Source organism: Ambystoma mexicanum, chromosome 6p (assembly GCF_040938575.1).
Source record: "Ambystoma mexicanum isolate Mex_15411 chromosome 6p, UKY_AmexF1_1, whole genome shotgun sequence".
NCBI classification, from domain to species: Eukaryota; Metazoa; Chordata; class Amphibia; order Caudata; family Ambystomatidae; genus Ambystoma; species Ambystoma mexicanum.
In genome coordinates this window covers 1,100,386,912-1,100,398,981 of record NC_090935.1, presented here as the reverse complement: position 1 = coordinate 1,100,398,981, position 12,070 = coordinate 1,100,386,912, and the positions used below count along the sequence as shown (strand labels likewise).

The window sequence follows — 12,070 nt, the reverse complement described above, 5'->3', positions numbered from 1 at the left end:
GAGAGCCCAGAACACGGCTCGGAGTTCCAGGACGTTGATGTGCAGGAGCCTCTCCTCCGGGAGCCAGAGGCCTCTTGCATGGAGATCTCCGGTGTGGGCGCCCCAACCTTCCAGGGAGGCGTCCGTCGTCACCGTCTCCTGGTACGTCGGCGTCTGAAAGTCCTTGCCCGCCGTGAGGTGCGCTCGAACGCCCCACCACTGAATCGACCACCGGAACACCTCGTTGAGGGGGACCCTGTCTTCGAAGGTGCCCGTCGCTTGCATCCAACGGGCGTCGAGAAATTCTTGAAGGGGGCGCATCCATAATCTGCAGAGAAGCACCAGGTAGATGCAAGAGGACATCATCCCCAGGAGGGACTTGATGGACCTCACCCTGGCCACGTCCGTGGCCAGCAGGCGCTGCACTTTGCCTAGAATGGTCTTCGTCCGTTCTTCCGACGGTGCCGGCAGGCGCCTCACTGTATCGAGCTTCGCTCCCAGAAACAGGGCCACCTGCGACGGCACCAGGTGGGACTTTGGGTAATTTATGGCGAATCCCAGGTCTGTGAGTAGCTGGACGGTCCTCGCAGTGTGTTCGACGGCGAGTTCCCTCGTCCTTGAGCGGATATGCCAGTCGTCCAGGTAGGGGTAGACGTGAATCCCCTGCAGGCGCAGCCGCGCCGCCACAGGTGCTAGGCACTTGGTAAAGACCCTGGGGGCCGACTTCAATCCGAACGGCAGTGCTCTGAATTGGTAGTGGCGTCCCTGGACGACGAACCTGAGGAACTTTCGGTGACTTTTGAGGATGGGAACGTGGAAGTATGCATCCTTCAGGTCCAACGATGATAGAAAGTCACCTTCCTCCAGCGGTCCCAGTACGTGCTGGAGGGTGACCATCCTGAACTTTTGTGACCTGATGTATTTGTTCAAACGACGAAGGTCCAGGATGGGGCGCCAGCCGCCCGTCTTTTTCCTGACAAGGAAGTACCTTGAGTACACCCCGGAGCCTCTTCGGGACAGCTCGATGGCGCCTTTCCTGAGCATCGCCTGTACTTCCAACAGCAGTTGCGGGACGTGACTTTCCTTCCTGGCCACCGGTGGAAGGTGAGGGCACTTCTTCAGGAATTCGATAGAGTGTCCTCTTGCCAGGGTATCCAGCACCCAACGGTAGGTGGAGATGGACTTCCACACGCTGACGAACTTTGTCAGCCGGCCTCCCACCGGGGTGCTTCGGTGGGGGCCCGAGACCACGTCCGGTTCAGTCCTGCTTGGAGGTGGCGGCCTTGCCGCCCTGGCCACCTTGCCGACGGCGGCGAGGCGCTCCTTGCTTGCCGTGACCCCTGTAGGCCTCCTGAGACGAGGAGTGTGCCGCCTGGCGGTAGGACGACGAGCCACCGCTGGATCCCTTGGAGGCACCCTGTCTGCCTCCGGAGCTCCGAAAGGGCCGTCGTTGCTGAAGGGCTCCTAGGATGCGGGCAGTCTCCGTGTCCATCTTTATGGCTTGGAGGGACTCGTCCACCGCCTTCCCGAACAAGTTGCTGCCGTCGAACGGCATGTCCAACACCCTGGTCTGGACGTCCTGACGGAAGTCGGTCGCCCGGAGCCAACCCCATCGTCGTAGGCAAACACTGTTGCCCAGCTGGCGGAACCTGGTATCGGCAATATTGGTTGCCACCGTTATGGCGTGGTCCGACGCCACCTCGCCTTCTTGAAGTATTTCCAGGGCCTCGGACATCTTGTCGTCCGGTAGGAAATGGCGGAACCCGGTATCGGCAATATCGGTTGCCACCGTTATGGCGTTGTCTGACGCAACCTCGCCTTCTTGAAGTATTTCCAGGGCCTTGGACCTCTTGTCGTCCGGTAGGAAATCCAATATGGGGGCAAGCTTAAACCAGAGCTCCCTGTCGTAACGGGCCACAATCGCCAGGGCGTTGGCTGCTTTGATCGTCGTCACCGCCGACGAAATGACCCGCCGCCCCATGGCGTCCAACTTATTTCCCTCGCCGTCCGGCGGAGAATTCGACGCCGAGGCTCCTGACCCCGCCGCTTTCTTCTTCGCCGCCGCCGAGACGACCGAGTCTGGCGTTGGCTGGGCCCTGAGGCACAGGGGAGCGGTTTCGGGGACCCAGTACTTCTTCTCGTACCGGTCCCGTTTGGCTGGTGCCGTGGAGGGGTTCTTGAGAACCGACAGGCCCTCCTCCCAGATGTCATCGATTAGAGGCACCGCGATGACAGTCTTCCTCTTGGCCTCCCGGCGCTGATAGAGGAAACCTTCCTTTCTCTGCTGCTCCGGGCAGAGCTGGTACAATTCAGACGCCCTGGCGATCATGGCGTGGAATGAGCCAATCTCGTCGGGCGGCGAGGCCCGTGCGACTGGAGATGGGAGACCCGTTCCATCGTCGTTGTCGCCCTCAGAACCCGTCGTCGAGCCCATCGCACCGTCATCTCCCGACTCATGGGAGGATGAGGAGGGAACTGTAGGCCTTACGGGGGCGGGAGGAGGAGAGGGTTGGGTCCTCCGTCGTTTGTTCTGAGGACTTCCCGACAGGCCAGGTTGCGGGTCCTCCGGCCTGGGCCGTGGGAATCTCGTCCTTATCGCAGAGCATAAGGACTGGATTGCAGACAAAATGGCCGCCGAGCTATCCTGAGGCCTAGGTTCCGGCTGCGCCGGAAGGGAAGGCTGCTCTTCCTCGCCATCGTCGTCTTCCTCGGTTATCTCCCGAGGATCTTCCTTACGGGATCGAACCTTCTCAAATTGGACTTTGAGGTTCCTCACGGCCTCGGTCAGTTCCTCCTCCGAGGCTGACTCCCAGGTCGAGGAGGCTACCGTGTCCCCCCTCGCTTCTTCCATCATGGTGGCCATGACGATGGGCTGAAAAGAGGATTCCCTCCTTGGCGGCAGGGAAACTCTAGTCCCGGAGGCAGTCTCCGCTGGAAGGGTCTCTGCCGGCTTGGCCAGAGTCGCCGCGATCGCCTTGATAGAGGCCTTTGCCTGCTGGGTAGGGGCCTTCACCACCTTAGGTGCGTCCCCGGCCTTCTCCTTAGGGGGAGGGGCGACGCCTCGCTCCCCCTCTTCCGAGATCGGACGGGGCTTCTCCCGAAGCTTACCCGGGGTCTCGGACTTCCTCTTACCCGAACCAGAGCGCTGGCTCGTGGTTGACGGTGCCGGGGAAGGTGCGCCCTGCCTGGCGACCGAAGAACCCGACCTTTCGGCGCTCCCGGAGCCAGCGGACTCGCGGCGCTTGGCCTGGTGTTGGGCCCCCGTCGCCGGGGCACCCGCACAGGACTTAGAAGCCCGCTCGGACCCTTTCTTCTTCTTCTCACCCGTTGAGCCCTTCTCCAACCAGCTGGCGAGACGGGATCGACGGTCCCTCATGGTCCGCTCCGACAAGTTCTTGCAGAACTGGCAGTCCTTCTCTACATGAGTCTTGTCCCCATGAAGACAGTAGAGGCATCGCGAATGTTCGTCTTCCTTAAACACAGTCTGCAGCCCGCATCAAGGGCAGCTGCGAAACAGCTTGGTTCCGGGTGACGAACTCGCGTGCTGGGCCATCTCGAAGTAGGCCGCGAATCTTCTGGAATCCTCCAAGAAGTTGATTCGACGAAATCTTCACCCTTGAGGGGCGTAGAAAAGTAGAAAAATCCTGTAACGGGTAGCCGTTGACGGGAGTAGAAACGGTGGAGCTTGAGGCTCGATTAACCAAAAAAATGTGAAAATTCACCTGAAAAAGCGCGAAACACGCAGTAAAAGCTCGAGAGCTAAGCACGAGGACTCCCAACACTTGAACGTGCGGTAAAAATCTGAAGATGGCTGCCGGGGGCGGGGCTTAGGTAGAGGGCAGTCATTGGCTGTGGTCAGTATGACGCAGAGATCAGTGATTGGTTACTACTACGAAAGACTGATCAGAAACGAAACTGATACTGATTTTTCTTTACCGAGGATTCCCAGCCTGACGATGGGGAATATTCATGAGCATGTGAATCCATGCCAGACCCCATGCTGGAGAAGAGTAATTATATTGCATTTTTGATTGAACCTACACAAAGTATTATTCTATGCTGCATTGTTTTTCTATCAGTACTCCTTCTGATTAAAGAGATTTATTGTGAAATCACCCCATTGGTGATCATGGTATAAACCCTTAAATAGTGTGAAAATACCTAAAATAAATCTTTTTAAGTTTGCAAAACAGCCTGCTTCCTGGTTCAGTGTGACCAGGGGGGTGGGGGGATTCAAAGAGAGGGGCGTGATATAAGGGTATATCATTCAGAAATAAAATAACTTATAGACAAAGAAATAATTAAGGGTTTCAATTGTGCATCCCACGCTAGGCGTTGACTTAGGTGAAGTGCAGGGTTGAAATCACTTACAAGACATTTATGGGTTTGTGAACCAGCGGCTATCAGTTAAAGAAGGAATACCTGGGGACCAGGGCTAATAAAATCACCAACTGCATGTGACAGTGACAGTCTGCCCCACGCCCTGCAAGGCGGTCCAGCTGTATTTAATAAAGGGCAAGACCTGATGCAAGTATATTTGCATACTTTTAACAGTTAATAATCTAATTGTTAATGAGGCGCCTCATGGGCAGGGTGTGCACATGCAATGATTGGCTGAGGACGGATGTTGTTCATTATAGATGTTTGAGAGCTTTTGTTGTGCTGGTGCGGTCTATTTGGGAAAGGAAAGCTGCAGTTGCAAGGAAAATGTGCACGTTTGTTGAAGCTTGTAGAGTGTTTCTTTTTAAATTCAGCACAAAATTCTTTAACATTTTTTTTAATTTAGTATGAGGAAAATGCTACCTAATTTATTCCCAGTCAGTGTAGTTTTGTTTTCATCCTCTCCCTTTCATGTTAAAATCTTTGAACTGCACATGAACAGATCCACCTGATGTGCTCCCCAGAGTGTGAAGATCTCCAAAAGAACTTTCTGGGACTGCTCCCACTCGTGACAGACTGTGCCCTGCCTGCTCAGGGTGCCTACTGTCTTGTACTCCATTCCGGCAAAGTGAACTGCCGACAAGAATATTCTTTTCTGCATCACCAAAACCAGAGCTACATCGCGTCCCTGCACAGGGCGAGTGATCCCACACACCCTCCCTAGTTGACATAGTGCATGGCTACTGTGTTGTTCATCATGGTCAGGACAGTCTTCCCTTGTATGGAAGGCAAAATGGCCATGCGCGCCAGCCTAATTGTGCTCTGCTCCAACATATTTATGTGGAGTTTTCACTCAGTCAGGGACCACAGCCAATTACCCATCAGTTTGTTCAGATGAGTGCCCCAGCCCGTCAAGGAGCCATTCATAATCATAATCACAGTCGCCTCTGGCCAGGGTTGCCAAAAAGGCTCTCTTGTCATCAATTTCTCTTTACAGGTCCACTGCAGTAGGTCCTACATGACCATGTTCTGAGAATAACATGCCTGAGAAGTGTGACCATTGAGTGCTGAAGGTCCACTGAAGTGATGTGATATCTGTAGACAGGCCTCCGGCATCATAAAATTGCAGAATGGCATGAGACCTAGTAACCGCAAGAAGTTCAGGGCAGACTGAAAACAGGCGTTTTGAAATTTGCTAACCAGCTGTTGGATGTGTAGAGCCCTGTGCTTGGTAGGGAAAAGTCCTTCCTGAGTAAGAGTTTAGGGCCTCTCCAATGAGGTATTGGAGTATTTGAGAGGGTGTCATGTGGGACTTCTTTAAGTTCAGGGAATAGCCCAGTCTGTGCAAGAGGTGAAAAGTGTGGCTGAGATGATCCAGAGCTTAACCGGGGGAGCGGGCTCTGATCAGCCAATAGTCCAAGAAGCGGAAGATATGAATTCCTCCCCTCTTCAGGTCAGCCGCCACTACTGCCAGCAGCTTGATGCATACTCTTGGGGTGGTGGTGAGCCCGAAAGGCATAACTCGAAACTAGTAGTGAGAGCTGCAATGATAAACCTCAGGAACGTTCTGTGCTTCAGATTATCAGCACATGAAAGTAAGCATCCCGGAGGTCAAGTGACACCAACCAATCCTGGAACTCCCGGGTCTGGAAAATCTGCGAGAGTGTCACCATCTTGAACTTGTCTTTTATAAGCATCGCAGGTCCAAGATGGGTCGCAGTCCTCCATCATTCGTTGGAACCAAAACGTAAAGAGTAGGTCCTCTTGTTCCTTTCCATGTGGGGTGCCATTTCCACAGCACCCTTCTCCAGCAGGGAGGTTATCTCCTGTTTAAGTAGCAGGTCTGGAACATGAGGTGTCATAGAATGATGGGTGCCAGAAGAAAGGAAGGGGTAAAAAAGTGCATTGCCCAGACGTTCTAAGTAATACTGAACTATTCTTTGGAATAATGCAACAGATGCTCCCCTACCACTGTAAAATGAAGTTCTCAAAGCGGTTTTCGAACCACTGCAGTGCTATAGGGGACTGAAGCAGGAGTGGACTCTGAGGTTTTTCCACCACCTCTGCACCACTCCATGGTCTTGTAAATGTTCTCTAAATTTTCTCTGACCTTGTATGCCAGATGTTTGACCTTTTCCTCTCTGGCTGTTATATCTCTTGCAATAAGGCTTTTATTTGCATGTCGGAACTGCATGCTGAGTCGATTTGCGCACCGCCTCCCTAATGACTTAGCAGCTGCTTTTGAGGCTTGCAACTTTTCTAGGCCGTCATCCACCTTTGGAACACTCAGGTTAGTAACATCAAATTACATGTCTAGTTGTCTGGCCTGTAAATTCAGAACTAATCCTGACTTCCTTAGTCAGGAAAATCTCTGTGCTACGGAACTTGTGAAGATGGCTTTTCCAACACAATCAACCGCATCAAGACCAGATGAAGGCACTTGGCACATTGCTTTCTTACCATTGCCCATGATGTCCAGGAAGTTGTACCTCATTCTTTCTTCTGGGACATGCTCTTCAGCCTCAGATAGAACTGTAAAAGAGCATTCTTGCTCCTCCTTCTTTCCCACCCCAGGTACCTGCTTCTCAAGATCTCTGATTCCCTCTCACATGTTTTTGTTCCGAAAATTGCTCTAATTAGAGCTCACATTCTGGGCTGAGCATCAATTCCGTGATCCTTCTCCTTCGCCCCCTCAAACCTTTTCATCATTTGAGGCGGCTTCGGAACTGCTCATCTTGGAAATCATTTCCATTCTTAGATCATGTTCACCTCTTGATCTGATTCCTTTGCATATGCTTAAAGAGATCAGGCTTGAACTTGCTCCTATTATCACCTCGGCAGTTAATTATTCCTTGCATAGTGGGGTGGCTCCTACAGCCCTTAAAATGACTCTGGTTTCTCCACTACTGAAAAAACCATAACTTCGATCCCTCTGTTTTGGCCAACTTCCGGCCTATTTTCCTCCTGAGGTTTCTCACGAAGATCCTTGAGGCTATTTTTACTCCTCAATTAAGAGACTTTTTCAAAGTAAACCCGGTTCTGGATAGCCAGTAAACAGGGGTTTGTCCTTTAATGGGGACTGAGGCAGCCCTGGTTTCTGTGCTCGACAACATCACACTCATTAGAGATCAGGGTGGTACGGCCCACCTAATTATGCTTGACTTAGCGGCATTCGACACAACTGATCATTCTATTTTGTGTTGTTGTGCTGAGGATGTTGGCATCACGGGAATCGCCCTGCAGTGGTTTATTTCTTTCCTTTCCCACTGCTCCAATGCTCTCTCACTTCCCCTCTACTGGTCTTCTTTGACTTCGATGACCCGTGGAGTCCCTCAGGGCTCTGCAGTCTCACCCGTGATGTTGAACATCTATGTAAGACCCCTGGCAGAGCTGATCCGCTCTCAGGGGTGTTGTTTCTACTGATATGCGGACAACACCCAACTTATTCTGAGAGTGGACCAGAACCCAGCTGACTCTGCCAGGTGCCTGAGATTGTGTCTTGTATCAATTGCCAGCTGGATGAGAGGAAACTGGCTCACTCTTAATGGCGAGAAGTCTGAGGTTATGATCATTGGCCCCTGGCTCAAAATCAGGCGTAGACCTCGGACTTCAGGCCCGCCAGTTTAGGGAATATGACGGTGCCTGTCGACTCCTTAAAAAATCTTGGTTTTAAAATGAGCTCTTCCTTATCGTCTGAGCTTCAGGTTAGCGCCATCTGTCAATCAGGGTTCTTTAAACTTAAAAAGCTTAGGAAGGCGATTTCCTTCCTACCTCAGCATCACCAGGGCCTTGTGATTGCCAAGTCAGTCTCAGGAATCCTTGATTATTGCAACACGGTTCTTCTTGCCCAGCCCAAACACCATATCCGTAGGCTCGAGATTTTAGAGAACTCGGCTGCTCGGTTGGTGATGGGCTTATCTCGTTTCTCCCATGCTTCACCTATTTTGATTTAGATTCACTGGCTGCCGGTTGAGTGTCATATCAAGTTTAAGTCCCTTTGCCCGACACACCATTTTTTGCACAGGCGGGGATCGGTCTTACTCCAGAAAAAGATTTCGGCCTACGTTCCTACTAGGGCTCTTCGTCTTGCTAACTTGGGTATCCTAGTGGTTCCCCGGTTTAGGAAGGCCACAGTGGGTGGGCGAGCTTTCTCTGTGGCAGCCCCCTGCCTGTGGAACTCTATCCCTCTCTTCCTCATACTTACTGAGAATTTCCTCCTTTTTAGGAAATTGCTTAAACCTTTTCCCTCTTTGAGATGTTTTTGGTTATTTTTTTTTCCTTTTTCCAGGGTCCTCTTCTCTCTCAGCACCAGGATACCTCTCTGTGCTAGTGCGCTTTACAAGTCCCCTAAACATAACATAACATACATAACTGCCCACAGGGTATGGGTGCTGGTTGAATTAATAGCTTGCTCTGCCATACTGCCTGATGCAAAAATTATTTTAGATAAAGCATCTTATCGTTTATGTCCCTGTCGGGCGGCAAGGATGAATATGTGCTAGATTTTGAATTTGATGTCACATGCACCACCAGGTTCTCAGGACTGGGGTACTTGGATAGGAAGTCTGGGTTAGAGATAGCTGGTTTGTACTTGGCTGGGACTCTGATACCCTGCCAACTTTATTGGGCATGGTGGTATTTTTTTATTTGCCTCCAAAGAGGCAGGGGGAACCCCCCTCCTTATTGAGGAGTTCCATCAGTTTACAACATTTCTCCACCAAAGCGGATTTGAAAGAAAACGCACCTGTCAAGTGAGGAATCCAATGATGAGTACCTGCGCCTTTTCTTCTTTGGGGAATAGAACAATGAATGTCAGGATTCACTCCTCAAATGGGACCTCTTCCTGTATGTTTTGGCTCTTTTCTTGCAATCTGTGGACTGAATTGGAGCTTCTCCCATTGGAAGACTTATGATGTTTTGATAGGGTTGTACCAGGGGATTTAGATGTTGCATGCCGAGAGCTAGTTTCAAAGCCCTATCCCTCAATGCCTTTGCCTAACAAGAACTGCAATTGGTTATGTCATGTTTGGTACAGAGGCACCAAAGGCAAACCTTGTGAGGGTCTGTTAGTGATATCCTGGAGTTACCTACAATTTTGACACTTCTTAAAACCGGGAGAGTGTTGGTGTTGACATTTTGATAGAAAATTATTTTTATTGAGAATGTCAGAAGACATTTCTGAGGTGTCGAAGGTAGTTCCAGAGAAGCATGCTGAGCAAGTGGAGATATGGAACAGAGGTCACAGGGCCCGGTGCAAGCTATTTTTACTGGCACCAATGTCACAAGCGGTCTCGAAGACTAAGAGCACTGGCGACCTCTGTGCCAATGCCACACAGCTCCCCCTGCTGCCAAAAGATTTCTGAGATCTGCTGCTGCAGGACAATAGGGCGGTGCAGGAAAGAATTGGCAGTAACGGAATTCCCGAAACTTTCCCCACACCGCCATTCTACGAGTATGGCCCTGGAGTGGGGGGGATTTACCTCCAGTATCATGCTGGAGCTAAATCCTGCCACAGTCCGCTGAACAATTAGCAAAATCTGTGGAATTACCATGGTGGTAATTGCGCCGGTGGTAATTCCACCGAAAAAGCCCCATAGAGTCCAATGGACTCTGAAAAAATTGGGATTTACTCTGCCACCGCCACTTGCAATCCAGCAGTAATTACACCGCACCAAGTGGCAGTAAAGGTAATTCTGTTGGGCGGTATTCTCGCATATTTACCGCTGGAATAGCACCCAACTTTTAATGAGGCCCAATATATCTAGGGTGAGGAACAGATGGGAGGAAAAAATCAATTAGAAATATTAACTGAACTCACAGGGCCTAGGTGATGAACTCTGTCAACATGTTCCTAATAAGAGAAAATTTAGACCAATACAACATAATTGATATATGCTGGATCTGCGACTTTTTGATGACATGCAATCATCAGTTACCCTCCCAATAATTTAAAATGTTAAAATGTTGCACGAAAAAAAAATGTATTATCATATTCAACAATTATAAAGTCTACAGTAGATAATGAGGAAACCAATATTTTGTTGTACTAACCTGTCCGTTATCCTTCTGGTGAACTTGAACAAAGCATCTGGTAAACAGTCGAATTATGGTCAAGACTTTCAAGGAACCATCTGTTTCCAACAAGGCATTTCTGAACAACAGAAAGTTAAAAAAAGAAAATATTGGTTTAGTATTATTATAATTGAGAAGACTTTAGTTGAAGGATTCATTTTAAATTAATTTAGCTACCTCTTGTAACATGAGAGGCGAGACCTTAACATGGGAAAATAGAAGCCGAGACATGCTGGATGGCCAAGCTTCTTTACCCGTTGGCCTCAGACATCAGTCAGGTGGCCAAATTGCCACCAGTCATGTTACCTGAGACAGTAACATTTAAATAGAGAAATGCAGATTAGTTTTCTCCTACACAGACTTGGCAAATGTGGTGGAATCAACAGAACATGCGACACAGAAATATATTGCAAAGGATTTATAATTGGTCACGATGGGTATGGTAAATCGCTATAGGTTCTGGGGAATCTGCTATAACTCAGAAAGCCCAGTCCTCTCTTAGAACTAATAGGGATACGTGTCTTACTCCGGGTCTTCTATTTCTTTTCACAATCTCAGGGATGTATTGCAACAGTATGCTTTGTTACACAAAACAATTTGCAGGGATATAGCACCCACCTCACTTTTTTGCCCACGATATAGTGTCCTGATTACTTTTTAAGGGCATTGCGGGCTGCTCAGTCTTCATCGATATAATGCCCAGCACAGGTCTCAGATAGTGCCGAGTTGATTTCTGGGCATAGGTGCACAGGACTCTTCCCAGATAGGGCCCGATTACAAATTTGGCCGTAAATAAGTGGTAAATACACTGATTTACGACCAAAATAATTTAACATTATTGCCACCAAGTCCCATGGGCTTACCACGGTATTACGTAGGTATAAAACCCAATTTCAGGAGTCCATAGGGGATTTTTGGGTAAATCCATGCAGTAAACCTGCCGATTATTAGCCTTGTAGTGGAGGCAAATCAAGTTCAAACTCACAATTCGGCGGTGTGTTAAAAGCATCAGTCATTTTGTTACTGACAAAAATATGGCAGGAATGGAATAATAGCCAATTATATACCACGCTGCCGAACTTGTAATGAGGCCTATTGTGTCTAGCTCACCTCTAGCAATAGTGTGCCCTTCAAGTGCTACATCCAGCCCCAGATATTCTTACCCTCTTCCTGTGTCACTTTCCTGTGCTCAGAGGTTACGGAATGTTAAAGAAGGGGTAAGAGGTGTTAAGAGAGCTGAGCTAATTGGGCTGCGGTGCTGCCAGTCCACTAAACTCTCTAAGACCGCTAAGCCCTCCCAGGACCTTCAACCTACTCAAGTCTTTAGATCCTTCAGGTCTCAGCCCTTTTATGCATTTCAACTGGTGCAACCTGCCAACATCAGCTTTCTGTCTCCAATGTTTTCTATGCATCTCGCTTTCTTTATCACCCAACACTGGGATTGAGCTGGGTAATTGGTCACTTTTCTCTGTCTGATGCCAGCTTTTTATACGCTTTCCACTGTTTGGTACATTCTATGTGACTTTGGGATTATCTGAACATTCTACATCTGTTATCCTTTCTGACAGATAAGGCTGTTCCATGAATAAGCAGACTCACCTGTCGGTGTGCGGTGCTCTTCTGAGCCTTTAAGAATCCC

At 49.6% G+C, this 12,070-nt stretch overlaps 1 protein-coding gene across 4 annotated transcripts in view; it reads right to left on the bottom strand.

Moving 5' to 3' along the window:
• FANCC (FA complementation group C) overlaps positions 1-12,070 on the bottom strand; it is a 2,294,314-nt gene that overhangs the window by 656,177 nt on the left and 1,626,067 nt on the right. For all 4 annotated transcript variants that reach the window (XM_069625705.1, XM_069625706.1, XM_069625707.1 and 1 more), the window contains one exon: positions 10,411-10,510. In XM_069625705.1, coding sequence (XP_069481806.1) covers positions 10,411-10,510 — 100 coding nt within the window. The remainder of the gene's footprint in view (positions 1-10,410; positions 10,511-12,070) is intronic.